This window comes from Herpailurus yagouaroundi, unplaced genomic scaffold (assembly GCF_014898765.1).
Source record: "Herpailurus yagouaroundi ecotype Mexico unplaced genomic scaffold, PumYag 28, whole genome shotgun sequence".
Taxonomy (NCBI): Eukaryota; Metazoa; Chordata; class Mammalia; order Carnivora; family Felidae; genus Herpailurus; species Herpailurus yagouaroundi.
In genome coordinates, this window is record NW_024412376.1 from 103,838,865 (window position 1) to 103,856,547 (window position 17,683).

A 17,683-nucleotide genomic window follows, 5' to 3' on the forward strand; every position below is an offset into this window, starting at 1 on the left:
CCTCTTCTTTGTCTTATAAGGATACCTACCAGTTATTGAATTTAAGGTCCATCCTAAATCTAGGAAAATCTAGAGATCCTAAACTTAATTATATTTGTGAAGACCCTATTTCCATATAGTCACATTCAGAGGTACCAGAATTTAGGACTTGAATACACCTTTTGAAAGCTATTCATTGAGGGCTTTGGGGAGAAGTGATTGATTATAAATTCTAAATCTGGAGCGGTAAATTCACGAGATGATCCAGGACCAGAAATAAAGAGCCATTAAAGACTACTGAGGTCATGTCATCAGAACTTAGGAGCCAATTTGAAGAGGTTCCCACTGACCAAAAATTTAAAGATTTCAGCATAAATGAAGAAATGAACAATGAATTGGAAATGATCAAATATCTTTGAACTCATGAGTTCAAAGTAATTTTTTCAGTTGAATTGGTCCTTGTGAAGATGACAGGGAACCAGCTTGCTCTCTTGAGACTTAGGTAAATAAAAGAATCAATTATCTTGTTTTCCCTACTTGAACTATACCACTAGGTAACCAAACCAAACAGTAGATGAGGAGTATCTCCTTATGAAAATCATTCCAGTTAACATATGGAAACAAAATGACAAAAGTTTATTATCACTATTTTGCAACCACCATGAATTAATGGATCTAGGCACATCACTGGTTGGTAACATCAAGGAAGAACAAAAACCAGACATTATGTGTCTCCACATGAAAGAACACTTTACCACCTATAGTCTTGCCAAAAGGATCAAACAGGAATGTGATCAAACCTCTGGATCCCACTACCAATTTGCAGAAAATATAGAGGACAGAGTAACATATGGAACTGTATCATGATTCTAGCAGAATACAGACTATGAGAAACTTTGAGTTCTTTCACAGATAAGTTGTAAGCAATGAAAGGAATGGAAGAAAATCTATACATTTAAAAAAGGACTTAAAAAGATAGATCAAGTTTAAAAAAAAATGGGCAGACAAACTACCATGTCAAGGGATACACACTTGGATTAAAAAAAAATCAAACAACACTAGGGGGTAACTTTTGACTTTTGCAATTAATAGTCAGGGTATTCATTACTTTTAGAGGAAAGTTAAAGACTGTGAGTGGTATGAGGTACATGAAGGGGATACTGGTGTGGCTGGCAAAGTCCATTTTGTTGTGGTTTATTTGTTTATTCTTGTATTTTCATTTTAAAATTAAGAGGTGTTTAAAAAAAAAACAACAACGTCCATTGAGTTTAGCATTACTGGCAGAAGAAGCTTCAATAGAACCTTAGAACAAAAGTTAGATTGCAGTGAGATAAGAAAGGAAAATTAGAAACAGGAACAATAAATGAAGACTCCTGTGTCTAGAAGTGTGGCTGAGAATGGAAGGAGAGACAGCTATCTATAGGTTTAGAATGACATAGGGCAAAGAGGTTTTCTCTCTTTGCTTGTTTGCTTTAAAATGAATGAGATTTGAACATGTTTATGCGGCAAAAGGAGAGAAAATATAGAGAGGCAAATGTTGGAGATACATCTGAGAGAAGAGTAATTGACAGAGCAAAATCCATAAAGATACTAAAGGGAATACGATACAAAAAATAGGTAGCAGGTTGACCTTACATAGGAGGCTGAAAGTGGTCATTTCTACTGAGACAATGGAAGGGAAACAAAGAACTTGTGGTGAGCTTAGAGATGGAGTGCTAACAGCAGAAAGGTGAGGAAGTTCCCACTCTCTGTTCTCTATTTTCTCTGTGAAATAGGAAGAAGGTTATCTGCTGATGCAGGTGGCAGGTGGGGAGCATAAGGTATTCAGTGAATGTTGAAAATAGCCAAAGTAGTGTTGGAAGTTCCCTAGAGACTGCAAGCTGAATTTGTACTGACACCAATCCATGCCATTTTGTCATTTTCTTCAGAAACTCGAGCAAAGGATTAAAGAGGGTATAGTTAAATTGGTGAACTCTTTGTTGTTCATATTTCTTCAGACCAGCCTAATGAGGCAGGGGAGTTGGCATCACTGGCGAGGAACTGGTTAAAGTGATGGGGAAGGACAACAAGGGGGGTATTGATAAAATGGGGTTGGGGAGGAAAAAACTCTGATGCTTAAGATGCTGAGCGAATGAGGATATGGGATGAAAAACAGATTTATGAGAAAAGGTAATGAGTTCATTTTTATTATTTCAGGTTTTCTATATCCAGTTATATATGTGAACCCAGATGCCCGAAAGGGATATCTGGCCTGAAACTGCAGATTTGAGGGGCATCAGCTTAAAGATAGTAGCTGAAGCCATGAAAATACACAGAATAAAAATAGAATATTAAAAAAAAAACTGAAGAAAGAATCCTGAAAAACACTCTGGCTTAAAGATTAGGTAGAGGGGCGCCTGGGTGGCTCAGTCAGTTAAGCGGCCGACTTCAGTTCAGGTCATGATCTCTCAGTCTGTGAGTTCAAGCCCCGTGTCGGGCTCTGTGCTGACAACTCAGAGCCTGGAGTCTGTTTCAGATTCTGTGTCTCCCTCTCTCTGACCCTCCCCTGTTCATGCTCTGTCTCTCCCTGTCTCAAAAATAAATAAAACGTTAAAAATTTTTTTTGAAAAAAAAAAAAAAAAAAGATCAGGTAGAGAAATAGCAGGTATCAAAGGTCCCTGGCATGGACAAGCCAGAAAGGTCAGGAAAAAAATCCAGGTGAGGGATGTCCCAAAAGTCCAGAAAAGAGAGTTTAAGGTGAAGGAGTGGTCAAAATGTCAATGCTGCTGAGATATGCAAAAGATGTCTTATTCACCTTTGTTTTCTTGGTGTCTAGGAAAATGTGTGGCATATAGTTGGAACTTGTTAAGTGTAAATTTCCATGTTGTGTCCATATCAATACCTGCAAGTCTCACTCCAACACTGTTACAGTTGTAAAATGCAAAAAGGGTATACAGGAAGGAAGGAAGGAGGAAAGGTAAGGAAAAAATATCTCACTCACCCAAATGCTCCATGCAGGTCCCATGTCTCTCCATCCCAGCTCACTAAAAATCATCCTATAAAACAAGGCATATCCCAAGTTCTCCCAAACTGCATATGCCTGTAAAGTACAGATTGACTCACTGACACAGTAAAAATTCAAAGTTTCCTTGATCTTGGGCTCATGTGAGAATGTAGAGCTTCCAGATCCTTGAGAACACTCTCGCCACCCCCCTCCCCCCTCCCCACACACAAGTGTCTTTAAAATGCAAGATGTGTCTCACAGGTGCTCATGATGGGGCATTGCCATTTTCTCACTATCTCTTACTAGGTGGTTCAGTTCCCCAACCTGTCACTTCAGTGGCACCGAGTTCTCCTGCTACATGATGCTCTTGATCCCTCCAGGTGCTGGAGACCCCACTAGATGTTATTCCTCTACCAGACCGCTTAATTCTCTGTCAAGCACCATGACTAAACAACCAGATCCCTCAAAGTGCCAAAATTACATGGCTATCTATGCAGAACTCTGACTTCTCCCTTTTGTGTTGTCATGTTAGATGTGCCCCAAAGCAATGTTGCTCCTGCTTCCATGGTCTTACAGACGTCAGTGAAAAAACTCTCTCAAGTTTCATAACTGGGGTTTTTTAAGTGCTTGATATCAAAGAGTGCTTATTTAAAAATTAAACCAGATGAATGAATTAGAAAAAAGTGAAATGGGTTATAAGTTATTTAAGCCAGTATAGAAGTCATTTTGCAACAGATTTAATGGGTACATTGTTGACAGTCAAAGCAGCTACCATTCTTAGTTCTTCACTCTAGTGTCCCATTATTACCATAACTCAGATTCTTTCTCAATCTCTGATCATCTCTGAGCATCTTTCTACTTCTGTTTTCAAATACCAGGCTATAGACTTCCTTCCCACATGTCCAGGTCAAATTCCCAAAAACAAACTAATTGGACAAGCTAATTACCATTGCTTTTGTATGGACATTTGTGTCAGGACACCTCATGGATCACTTATCACCTTTGGGTCAGCAGTAACCACAAGTTAGTGTCATGTGATACCAGCAAGAGTACATGCAGAAGGAGCTTCCCAGAAGGGGTCAATGGGAGTGACAGGCATTCTCAGACATGAACTTCCTCCGTTAGGAAATAAGCATTCCTGCACATAGTAAGCTTCAATAAAGATAATGTACTGGGCACACAGTTAGCTCTCAAACATTAATTTTAGCTCCATGGCTGAAAAGAATGCCTTTGCATGACATTAAGTCCATTTAGGATATACTTCAATTTATCTTTCCAGTTTTACCTACTAATATACCTTCACTTGAACTCTAATAATGGCCAACATTTGTTGGGTGCTAACAATATGCCTGGCACTTTTCTGTTACATGGATTCACTCATTTAATCCTCACAACACAAAGTACTGCTATTATCCCTATTTTACCAATAAGGAAACTGAGACACAAAGAGGTTAAGTACTTACACAAGGGCACATAGCTTGTAAATGGCTGAACAAGAATTCAAATCCAGGTAGAGCTTCAAAGCTCCAAACTTAATCACTAAGCCACACTGTTTCCCAAACATCAGCTAATATTACTAACATCATAATAATAAATAAATATTAGAAATCACAAGTGATTATTGTATGCCAAATAATAGGCTAAGGATGCTACATATAGGAATGCAAAACTGTTCTGCCCTGTTGCTGTTAAAAAAAAAAATAATAAAATAAAGAAAAAAAAAAAAAGGAAAATCATTTGCATCATAATTCACTGCCAGAAACAAAGAAAGCTGTAACTTTTCCTCTAAGCACTGTATTAGCTGCACCCCAAGTTTGGCTCTGTTCCATCTTTATCATTCAGTTCAGTAGATTTCCTCATTTCCACTGTAATTTCTTCATCAAACCCATGAAATACTTACAAGTGTTTTGTTCCATTTCAGACATTTGGGAATTTTTAGTTTTCTTGTTTATTTCTACTGTAATTCTATTGTGGTCAGAGAACATACCCTGAATGGTTTCAGTGTTCTGAACGTGCTAGGGGTTTCTTTATGGCTTAGTGTAATGCTCGATTTTGGTAAATGTTCCCTGTGCATCATCTTTCCTCTGTTTTCAGCTACTTAAACTTCCAGAGTCCCGGGGCGCCTGGGTGGCGCAGTCGGTTAAGCCTCCGACTTCAGCCAGGTCACGATCTCGCGGTCCGTGAGTTCGAGCCCCGTGTCGGGCTCTGAGCTGATGGCTCAGAGCCTGGAGCCTGTTTCCGATTCTGTGTCTCCCTCTCTCTCTGCCCCTCCCCCGTTCATGCTCTGTCTCTCTCTGTCCCAAAAATAAATAAACACTGAAAAAAATTTTTTTCAAAAAAAAAAAAAAACCTTCCAGAGTCCCTTCTAATGCTATGTGTGAGATTCTAGGCATAAAGTAAACGGAGCAGCGTTAGCTCTTGTTCTTATTTTTCTTCCAATGAACACTTTTCTTTTCCCCTTGAAGAAAACACCACCTGTATTCGCCTGCACAGTTCTACGCTCTTCTCTCCGATGAATACAGACTCAGCCGCCTCCGTCCCGCGAGCCTGAAGCTGCCTGAACGACCGGCTCCGAGCCGCCAGCCCAGGAGCACATCCTTTCTCGCGTCGCACCAACCCAGGCCCATCCAGCCCCGCCCTAAAGAAGGCGAGGGGCGGGGCCCGCCGCGGCGCGCTGACGTCAGAGAAGGCTGCGACGCCGCCCGGTCAGCAGCGGCGCTGACGGCGGTGGCCGGTCAGAGCTCTGAGCGGGGCCTGGGCAGCGGCGGGGCCGTAGGACCTCGCGCTGCGTTCGCGGGCTCCGGGGCGGGGGCGGCGGCGGCGAAGCCCCCTCCCCGGGGAGGCGGGGCCTGGGCGAGCTCCCCAGCCGGGGAGCGGCGGCGGCTGGGAAGGATGCATCAGAAGCTGCTGAAGAGCGCTCATTACATCGAGCTGGGCAGCTACCAGTACTGGCCAGTCCTGGTGCCCCGCGGCATCCGTCTCTACACCTACGAACAGATCCCCGTGTCCCTCAAGGACAACCCGTACATCACCGACGGCTACCGGGCCTACCTGCCCTCCAGGCTGTGTATCAAAAGGTACAGTCTGGCCGCCTGCGCGCCTGGGGGGCGCGCCGGCAGCCCCTCCTCCCCACCTTTTTTGTCTGGGGTCCCTGGTGTTTTCCCTGCTTTTCTCCGTGCCTGTCATTTCCTAGCTGACCCATCCCTTTCATTCCTTTTTCCCACCTCTCCCGTCTCGTTATCTTTCCTCCTCCCCCGCCCGGGTGCCAGATCCACGGAATAATGACAGTTAACAATGTTTATAATTACCACTATAGCAATTTTTCCTATGGCGCTTTGCATTTTACAGAGGGCTTCTAGATCCTTTATCCCATTTGGTGCTTATTAGAATCGACCCCACTGACGATGGCCAAGTGATACTTGCCCCTGTGTATACCTAAGCTTTATTTTTAGAGTAGCCCTGTGGAAACTCAGATGCTTTGGGCCAAATAAAATGCCTAACATGATATATAATAGGAAATTATAATAATATAATAGAAAACAAGTTCACATTGCCATATGAAATGTATGGGTGTATATATGTATATGGATGTACATATATAGAGAGAGAGAGAGAAACCCAATTCATTCATTGAGCAGATACTATGGAGCCCCTCCTAGGTGCCAGGTACTATACTAAGTCAAGCAGAGAACAGCAGACAAGGCCCTTGTTCTTCTCATGAAACTAAGGTTTGGTCTGAGTGACACGCATTAAAGAGGTAATAACTCTATTGCATAATAACCAGTGTGAAAAACGCTGTGTAGTAAAAGTGCTGTAGCAAAGAGAGCCTATAACGGGCACCACCCTCCACTAGAGCCCTAGAAGCATTTCTAAGAAAGGACTTTCTTCATCATCTAAACCTTTAAAACTATGAGTCCCTTGAAAGCCTGGGTTTTAAAAAACAAAACTGAAAAACCAGTGTTCTAGTTCTTAAAATAGCAGAATAACTTTATGTTAAAACTTTGTGTTAGGTATATACTTATAGAACTCCACTTTAAGAGAATTAAGGTACAGGGGCGCCTGGGGGGCTCAGTAGGTTACCATCCAGACTCTTGATTTCAGCTCAGGTCATGATCTCAAGGTTCATGAGTTTGAGCCCCGCATCAGGCTCTGCTCTGACGGCTCGGAGTGTGCTTGGGATTCTCTCTCTCTCCTTTTCTCTCCCCACCCCCGACCCCACCTCTCCTCTGCTCTCTCTCTCTCTCTCAAAATAAACATTTTTAAACATAAGAGAATTAAGGTGCAGATATCGGTTAGCTCTAGGATACCGTGGTGACAAACCCCAACGCTGGAATGTAGGCTGTTAAGTTGCTCAAGAAGCAACCACGCATCTGATTCTTGGTCTTCTTTTGAGCATAGTCTTTCCTCAGTTTTTTCTGTCCTGTCTTGAAAGTGTTTTGGACTCACAGTCACAAAGTGACATTTCTGCCCATCCCTACTTCTAGAGTGGATGGCCCACAAGCCTTCACAGTTTGAATCCTAAGTACTATCCCCCCCCCGACCCCCACTGTCTCCTTTGCATAAATTTATTACACAAGAAATCAGAGCTAGGCCCTGCTATGGATGTGGACTCCACAAGAACAGAGCAGGTAGCGAATTGCCGTTAAGTATTTTATACCCACGTAGCAATAGTCCTCTGCATTCTGATGTTAGTGTCCAAATCTCATGGATTGAGAAACGAAATACATACAGTGCTTTAATGTTGGGTTGTTAAGTCAAAAAGACTTGGTTATCCAGATCTGCACTTAACCATTGTGGGACCTTGAACAAAGTTAACCTCTCTGAGCCTTATTTTCCCCTCTTGTAAAAATGAGGGTAATCACAATGTGTGCTCCAAAAAATATCAAGGATTAAATGAGATTATGTATATAAAATGCTACACAGGGTGTGGCACCTAACAAGCCCTCGGTAAATGGTGACTCACTTGTTATCGTTGTGATTATTGATTTTGAAGGTGAACAAAGTATGGGTAACTTCTCACAGCATAAGAGTAGATTCTCTACGGGGAATATTTTTCCAAGTGCTCGTCCCACCAGCTTGGTCTTTTCCAGGTTCAGCTTCTGCCCTCTCTTCTTCTGGCTGTCAAGAGTGACCAGAACAGATTTTGGATGGAAGGAGAGGTTTTGTATGTCACAGCTGTTCTGCCAACACTGTTAGTTGGAAGGAGCATGCCAAAGCTTGTGGCTCTCAGTTCAGTTAATCAGGGTATACTGGGTTTCACTAAGTGAAAAGTTTTGAGGCAACAGGCAGAGCAGAGTATTGATCGTCAAAACAGTTGTATAGTTACAGGTGTTCCTTCACATTCCTGCGTCCTTACCCCGCCCCAATATAAGTGGTCTTGATACTTGACGCTTGTACAGGGTAAAACCTGAAATTCATAACAAGATTCACTTTATTCTTGATAATCAATTGATAGTGTGAGACCCTGTTATGTTTATGATGCGGCAAAATGAGAACCATGGTGATTCCTACCAATTCAGTACATTGGAGCTATATACGTTAATGCTTATTTATAAGGATTCTGAACCAGTAAACGTCAAAGATCTTAGTTTAAACAAAAAGATTTGATTTTGCAAGAGAACTGCAAGAGAATTTTAATCATTAGGCATGATGTCACCTTCTATTGATGAGTTCTATTCACAGCTGGGGAAGCAGTTCACAAAATGGAGGAGCTGGAAGTGACTTGCTCATGATCACAGAGCTAATTTGTTGCTGAGGGTGAGGATGCAGGAGCAGTGACCCTTGTGACTCGTGGTTGGCGTGGTGCACTTTACACCAGCCTGTGCTGTCAAGACGACTTAAACTCAAAGCAGTTAGGCATTTAGTGAGCAAATAGTACTGATGTTAAAAGTAACCGATTGTTCCTAAAAAAGGAGAAACTCATGCCACCTGTGAACTAGTTTGGTTTCAAACAGCCACTGCAAAATTGTTCCAGCATGCCTATCTTTTTTTTTTTTTTTAACGTTCATTTATTTATTTTGAGAGAGAGGGAGGGAGAGAGCACAGGTGTGTGCAGGCAAGCCGGGGAGGGGCAGAGAGGGAGAATCCCAAGCAGGTTCTGCACTGTTAGCATAGAGCCCAATATGGGGCTCCATCTCACAAATCGTGAGATCATGACCTGAGCCAAAATCAAACGTCAGACGCTCAACTGACTGAGCTACCCAGGCACTACCCCTGACATGCCTGTCTTAAAGGACATTTCCAGTGGTACAGTTTGTATTTATTCTGCTTCTCTTGAGTCTGTTTAATTTTGCATTTACATTTGATGAGTACTAAAAAGGTACTTTAAGTTTGTGCCTGACCTTATACTTGGCAGGCTTTCAGATACCTGCTTTTAAACATGTAAGTATGGGGCGCCTGGGTGGCGCAGTCGGTTAAGCGTCCGACTTCAGCCAGGTCGCGATCTCGCGGTCCGTGAGTTCGAGCCCCGCGTCGGGCTCTGGGCTGATGGCTCAGAGCCTGGAGCCTGTTTCCGATTCTGTGTCTCCCTCTCTCTCTGCCCCTCCCCCGTTCGTGCTCTGTCTCTCTCTGTCCCAAAAATAAAAAAAAATTAAAAAAAACATGTAAGTATGTAGCTAACATCCAGATTTAATCTGCACATTCATTTCTATAGACATTTAGCATCTAGTCTGAGCAAGGCACTATGCTTGGGACAGTGGTGTCATAAAGAAGGATGGTGCCAGCCATTAGGGAGTTGATAGGCTGGAGGACAAGAAGGAATTTATACATAAATAACTCATATGAGGAGGGAAATGGTAAATATGATAATAGGGTGAGCACCAAAAGAGCTCTAAAATGTCAGGATTGGTGGAGACATGGATGAACTTAAAAATTTAATTAAACAGGGGTGCCTGGGTGGCTCAGTCAGTGAAATGTCTGAACTCAGCTCAAATCATGATTTCACAGTTCATGAATTGAAGCCTGGCGTCAGGCTCCGTGCTAACAGCTCAGAGCCTGGAGCCTGCTTAGGATTGTGTGTCTCCTTCTCTCTCTGCCCCTCCCCTGCTCACACTCTGTCTCTTTCAAAAAATAAACATTAAAAAAATGTTTTTAATATCCTTTTAAAGATTAATTGAGCAGAGTGAGATGTTGTATTTAAAAGGCAAATATGAGGGTAAGGGCTTAAAGCAACAAGTGTTGGATAACTGCCCCCCAAAACTGTCCCTAATCTTTTAGATGCTGACAGTGAACAAGCCAGTATAAATCTGAGATGCATTTTTGTTTGTTTTCCAGTTTGTTTATTTTATCTAATGAGACGGTAAATATCTGGAGTCATTTGCTGGGTTTCTTTCTCTTCTTTACACTGGGAATATATGACATGACATCAGTGTTACCTTCGGCAAGTGCATCCAGAGAAGATTTTGTAATTTGTTCTATTTGTCTTTTCTGCTTCCAGGTAAGTCATTTCACAAACACCATTATTGGTAAAGAGAACTTTAGTCAGACAAGCTTGGGCAAGTGATCTTACTTCACGCCCACCACTTGCTTTACAGAGTCCCAACATAGCATATAGGTTAGTTTATTCGTTTTTATAATATAAGCACCAAAAATGTTTTTATGAGAGTATATTTGGACTTTACTGTTAGAGTATACTTGAAATCCAACAGACTTTAAAGACTGAGAAAGTTTCTTTCCTTTTCTTTCCCTTTTTAGACATTTCTGTTGTAAGATTAAGATAAGGATAAAAAATATATAAGGATAGGAACCTCTGTACTCTTATTTTCTGGCAGAGATAGAACCCTAGTTACTGCTTAAAACTTGTTTGAGAAGTGTTCCCCGTCTTTTTCCTATTTATAGGTCTGAGATTTTGCATTTGCTTCCTTACTGTCTTAATTTTAACGTCTTGTTTTGCTGTTGCTTTAATGTTCATTTCCTTTGGTCTTTTTATGCTTGCCTGGTTTCAGATTCTTTTAGTTTCTCCTCCTCTCTACCTGTTGTATTTGTTAGTTCCCTAGCACTTACATTTTTCTTCAAGGATCTGTAAAATTCCTTTAACAGTTACATATAATAGTTTTAAAAGCAAATAATCCTAAAGAAGAAGTCAAATGTGGACCATAATCCTGCTGACATTTTTTAAATTAAATAAAATGTAGAGAGTACAGAAAAACAAAAAAATTAAAAGAGAAAGCTATCATCTCCATTCTTCCAAACAGAGGCCAGCACTCCCTGCAGTTAACCTGTGGCTGCTGTTTGAAAGGTGTATCTGTAAGCCAGCTGCACAGATATTGCACAATGTGTTGTTTAACTTCAGACCTTCCTCATTCAACTCAAGTTAAAACTTGGGGAGTTAAATGACCAAAAACACATTGGGAACATCTCCCCTCCCCTTTTTTTCCTAATTCTAGTTTCTGGAATAATTTTAAATTTCTTTAAGGGAAAGAATACCTGTATTTTTATGTTATTATTATTTGAAATTTACTTTTTCTTTAAGTATTTTTTACGGTATACTCATTCTCAGGTTTGATTTTTGTCCTGATGGCAGCCTAAACATCTCTTAGAATCCATCTCTGGTTTGAAAATGAAAATGAATCAATTTCTTTACAGTTAAATTTTTAGATGTATCTTACAGACTAAGATGCCCTTAATAACCATTAATAAGCAGAACTGGTTTATACTCTACTGTTAATTATATGGATAGTATCTACTTTGAGAATCCCACATGTTTTCCTCAGCCCCCAGCTCTTCCCTTTATTCCTTCATCATCTAGCCAGAACTGATGTTAATTCAGGGAAAGCATATTAATTTTTATATTGGCTTAAGAAAACAATGCATTGCAGAGCTGAAAAGCTGAAATAATTACAACTGCCAACGAAAAAACACCCAAAATGTTACAGTGACTTGCCCAGGGTTACTGAGCAGGACAGTTAAATCCTGTTCTAGCTACTAGTGCAATGATCTTTCTGGACAAGATGCTAATGACAGCTGAAGACAGCACATCTTCCCTACTGAAAACTACCATTTCTGTTATTTTATTTTTATGAAATTAAATTTATAACTTGCTCAATTTTTCTAAATTCTTAGAGTGAGCAGGCAATATGGCAAATCACAAGGATTGATTTACATGTAATTAAAAAAAATTTTTTTTAACATTCATTTATTTTTGAGAGACAGAGCACGAGCAGGGGAGGGGCAGAGAGAGAAGGAGACACAGAATCTGAAGCAGGCCCCAGGCTCTGAGCTGTCAGCACAGAGCCCGATGCAGGGCTCGAACCCACGAACTGTGAGATCATGACCTGAGTTGAAGTCAAATACTTAACCAACTGAGCCACCCAGTGCCCCAATTTACATGTAATTTTTAAAATACATAACATTTTTTCCTCTTTCACTTGTACCATTTTATATGCTCAGTGTTTTCCTACCAACCAGATTATTAGAGTACATTCTGAATGTAGAATAGTAGAATGTAATTTCAAGGTCTTTGAACTTTCCTAGAGGTCTTTCTGTATGAGGGAAGAGTAGAATATAGGCATGCCTTTCCCTAGATTCATTTCATTTACATTCAGTTCCACAAATATTTTTTTGAATGCCTCCTATCTAGACCCAGGCACTAAGCTAGGCATCGGGAATACAGTGCTGAACAAAACCAACCTGTCATAAAAATCAAGTCACCTAGGTAGGAGGGCCGAAGGGAGTGAGGCAGGGCATTTAAGCAGAAAAAATAGTTTGTGTAAAGGCCCAGAAGCAAGAGATAGTTCAGCACTTTCTGGACTTGTAGGTGTTGACCTTTCTGGTTGGATCATAGGAGAATGGAGAAAGATGAGGCTGAAGAAGAAGAAGCCAGATCCTGAAGTATTTGGTTATCATGCCAAGGAGATTGATACAGGATGTCACACTCTGATTTTCTGTCTACCTTGATGGAGAGAGATATTCCACAGACGGAAGGTTCCCAGAAAACTGAAACCATACTCCATTTGTCAGATAATTTTTCAGGCAGTTTTTTTAAGGAACTCTAATAATAATACATTTCTTTTAAAACAGAACGTACTGGGGCGCCTGGGTGGCGCATTCGGTTAAGCGTCCGACTTCAGCCAGGTCACGATCTCGCGGTCCGTGAGTTCGAGCCCCGCGTCGGGCTCTGGCCTGATGGCTCAGAGCCTGGAGCCTGTTTCCGATTCTGTGTCTCCCTCTCTCTCTGCCCCTCCCCCGTTCATGCTCTGTCTCTCTCTGTCCCAAAAATAAATAAACGTTGAAAAAAAAAATTAAACATAAATAAATAAATAAATAAAACAGAACATACTAAGTATAGGTTTACTTTTTAAAAACTCAGTGTTCTCTACTACACTCTATATTCAACTTTCCTTTTGATAAGTGTAATTTTTCTCTTTATTTTCCTTTTCACAATAAAACTGGCTTTACTATTTCTTACTATTGCCATAAAATATATTCATGTAGGAGTTCAAACAAACAAAACAGTATATGGAAGAAAGTAAAAGCCATTTGAAATTCTGCTTTCCAGAGGTAACCACATTTGACATTTCGGTTAAGTTCCCCCAGACATTTGTGTATGAGCAATTGCCTCCTGCCTGCCTACTTACCTGTCTACCTAATTCTGAGCTATCATCATCTCTGCTTGCTGTTTTGTGTCACTCAACATTGTGACGATGAGATCTTTCCTTGTCAATGAAAATATGTACCTTGGTATTCTCTGAATTTACTGTGTTTAATCTGAAGGGTAATCTGAGAAAACAAATAACCAAGCTTCTTAGAATTATATTTAATTGGGTCAGTGAACTCCTGACTTGTGGCTTAGTAGCCAAAGCCACAGACTGATGAAAATTTTAGACTATGGATGAAGAAATGACATTGCGGCTAGGTACACTTTTAAATAATGGTATTGAGGCTGTGGTGCCTGATTAGGTTTGTTTAATGACCAGATTCTGGAATAGCTACCTGACCATTTGTCTGCCTTAGCAGTTGCTTACAAAATATTTGTCAGTTTGACCTACTTCATATAATCTATCTGTGCCATTTTCTGTACCCCCACTGTCACTGGCTTAGGATAGGGTCTTGCCACTGCTCTCTAGGGCTACTCTTAAAACCTCCCATCTTAGCCTTTCTGTAAGACTGCACTTAAACTCTTCAGTAGTAGCACACCTAGCCCATCATATTGATGTTAAAATTCTTTGATGTGTAGAACTTGTCATAATTGTATTATGAGAGGGCCACATGACAGTCCTTAATGGTCTGTGTTTTCAATATGTTGCTTTTCCTGTGGACCCTCCAATAAATATGTGAGCACTTTTATTTATATTCTTGAGGAATGCCAGAACAGCCTTTTAAGATCCAGTGTAAGTGGCATCCCTTCTGTGAAGCTCTTTTCCCCACCATTTCACCCACCAAATGCACACATACACCCACAAGCCCATTCCTCCCCTCCTCCCCTGTGCTCTGCACTGACTTTTCCTATAGGACTTCTTCTATTACCACTGTTCGTTCATTCATTTCAGAAAAATCTCTCAGAGAATAGAGGTCTCATCCTTGAATCCCCAGTGCATGATACACAGCAGGTATTTAATGGCTGAAGGGAGTTCAACCATAACAACCTTATCAATCTTAAGAGCAGCTGAATCAGATTAGCTTTGCTCTCAATATGGCAACACATAAAGTCAGCATAAGTCATAATCATTTTTTCTTGGACACAACAAAGCTGTGTTTAACTCAACCCAAAAATAAACTCTATACAATGAACTCTTGCACAGACACGAAAAGTCTTAAGTGAATAAACCAAATTGCAGAACAGAATGTATAATTTGATTCCATTTGATTAACTTTAAAAAGTATATATCATATGTGTCTGTGTGGACTTGTATATCATACATGTTCAATACATTCTTTGAAGATACCTAGAAGGACACATAACAAATGTTATCAGGGGCTAATCCTGGGTAATAGATTAAGTGGGAGGAGCTTGTGTTTTTACATCATACAATTCTGTGTTCTTTGATTATCTTTTTAAGGACATGGATTACTTCTACAGTGGGTACTTTTTTAAAAAGGAAACTGACTGCCACACAGGAGTTGCTTTAATTTCTTTTTGTTTAGCTTTGCTAAGATTTGTTCTATTTTCCATAGGTCTGTATGCTTTGCTCTGTGGGCTATCATCTTTTTTCTTGCCATCGATCAGAAAAAACCTGTCGAAGATGGATGGCATTAGATTATGCAGGAATTTCTATTGGAATACTGGGCTGCTATGTCTCTGGTGTATTTTATGCTTTTTATTGTAATAACGTAAGTAACTTAAAACATTTTATATTCTACTTTTCATGTAGGTCTTGGGTTTTATTGCCATGAATGTTTCCTTTGAACTTCTGAATAAACACATAATTAAGTTATAGAAGAAACAGAAGAGTCTCGTGTGTATATAAACTCATTTTTCAAAATGGCCCTGCGATCTCTAACATCTATTATCAGTTCCATACTCATTTTACTAATTTTCCATTGAAATATATATTTGAAGATATTTTCTTGAAACTAATGTAAACTAATTTTCTCGAAACCAAAAGTTACGTTTCCACTAAACCCATATAGCTATGTGATCCCTCAGATGCACATTACATGTCTTTTATTTTTGTGTCTATAGATCTGAAGTTAAAGTTAGCGCTTGATAAAATTAGGAAGCTGGCTGCTGCTTGCTATTTTCCCTGATCCTTACTCCTCTTTCAGTGGAAAAAATAAAGGGTGTGTCTGTGAGTGTGTTGACCCAATTCTTCATAAGAAATATGTTTTCCTTTCCTTAGTCTTACATTTGGAGGTAGGCATAGAGGCAGACCAGCTAGGAGGTAAGTGACTTAACAAATATGCATCTATTCTGAGTTCTAAATCAGCTCTACCTTCTGACTCTGATGTCACCAAAGTCAGTTGTGTCCTTGTGCAAAGCACCATTTGAAGCCCTGCTATCAGATCATATAGCACCTGAGCTAAAAATATTGGGCCGCCAAACTATTGAAGATAACTCTCTACCTCATTACTTCATGTCCCAGTTGAGGAAGCAAACTGAATCTTCCCCTGGGCCCAGCAAGCCCTCCCACTCAGAAAGTCCTGCCCTCCTACCTTACTCTTTTCTTTTTCTTTTGTCCTTTAGTTTCTTCCTCTCAGAGCCAGAACAGAGCTGCTCGGGGGCAGTTCACATCCTAGGCACCCCTAGCCCTTTTCACAAGGACTAGAGCCTGTCCTCTCCACAAGCCCTCCGCATGTCACAGGTGCTCCAAGCCAGACTCCCCAGCCGTCACTTCCTGGGACGACTGGCTACAGCACAGGATTCTGCTGACTTGGGAATTCTTAAGTAGGACCTTTGTCTCTACGCAGTAACAGAGATGACTGCCAGTAAAGCTGAAGTGTAAAACTAGCAAACAGGAAAATCATAAATTTGGTTTGAAGTAAGAGAATTACTCATTGTAGCCACTTACTTATGAGCCATTTGCTTTTTAGGCCTAATCATGTTGGAACTTAAGCATGTAATTAAACATATATGCAGTTAACCTTGTAAATTGATTTGATTTGAGTAAAGTACTCATATCTGCTCAGCTTTCACTTACTGATTTTGCATGAAACTGTTTACATCTTTTAGAAAATTTGAGGGAATAAGCTGATAGCTAGGAGCTTGTGAGTGCAGTTATGTAATGATTGAATTGTTTTACTTATTCTTTCTTTCTTTGAAACCTAAGCCGTTTTTTGTTTACCTGTCCCTAAACATACCTGATAATCCAGGAGGCTAGTGGGACACTTTGTGCATCTCTCTTCAGAAAAGCTAGAAGTAGGAGAAAGACAACTACTGGAACTAATGATTATTTTTTTTTTAATTTTTTTAATGTTTATTTTATTTTTGAGACAGAGACAGAGTATGAATGGGGGAGGGTCAGAGAAAGAGGGAGACACAGAATCTGAAACAGGCTCCAGGCTCTGAGCTGTCAGCACAGAGCCCGACGCGGGGCTCGAACTCACGGACCGTGAGATCATGACCTGAGCCGAAGTCAGACGCTTAACCGACTGAGCCACCCAGGTGCCCCTGGAACTAATGATTATTTAAAGGAAAAATTGTTTTCTTTCCTCTGGTACCCGACCATTTCCAAATATCTGGTTTCTATAGTGGCTCTTTATCTTTTAAGGAACACAGGCTACTTTGAGAATGCAATTGAAAACTCTAGACCCTCCGTCCAGGAGAATGTACATTTGGGCAGAGACTAACCAATTTGACATGGGATTTCAGGGAGCTAGTAGCCCTACAGAAGTCCTTGGAGCCCAGCTGAAGAACTCTGCCCCATGTGATGCTAACTTTTGAGCTTCCAACTGCTCATTTAGATACCTAAATATTCTATAAGCCCTTCAGACTTAAAATATTTAAAAATGAACATTGTTTTGGGGCACCCGGGTGGCTCAGTTGGTTAAGTGTCTGACTTCGGCTCAGGTCATGATCTTGCAGTTCGTGTTTTCAAGCCTGCATCAGGCTCTGTGCTGACAGCTCAGAGCCTGGAGCCTGCTTTGGATTCTCTGTCTCCCTGTCTCTCTGCCCCTCCCCTGCTTGCACACGGTCTCTCTCTCAAAAATAAACAAACATTGGGGCGCCTGGGTGGCGCAGTCGGTTAAGCGTCCGACTTCAGCCAGGTCACGATCTTGCGGTCCGTGAGTTCGAGCCCCACGTCAGGCTCTGGGCTGATGGCTCAGAGCCTGGAGCCTGTTTCCGAT

At 40.9% G+C, this 17,683-nt stretch overlaps 1 protein-coding gene across 5 annotated transcripts in view; it reads left to right on the forward strand.

The window, feature by feature from the left end:
• Nucleotides 1-5,677: 5,677 nt before the first annotated feature.
• Nucleotides 5,678-17,683, forward strand: part of PAQR3 (progestin and adipoQ receptor family member 3) — a 28,171-nt gene continuing 16,165 nt past the window's right edge. For 4 of the 5 annotated variants that reach the window (XR_005792093.1, XR_005792098.1, XR_005792100.1 and 1 more), the window contains exons 1-3: nucleotides 5,678-6,039; nucleotides 10,235-10,397; nucleotides 15,074-15,229. Coding sequence is in view for 2 of the 5 variants with exons in the window: in XM_040480345.1 (XP_040336279.1) it covers nucleotides 5,855-6,039; nucleotides 10,235-10,397; nucleotides 15,074-15,229 (504 nt within the window). In the remaining 3 variants the exon portion in view is untranslated. The remainder of the gene's footprint in view (nucleotides 6,040-10,234; nucleotides 10,398-15,073; nucleotides 15,230-17,683) is intronic. The other variant, XM_040480363.1, reaches the window with a different exon arrangement.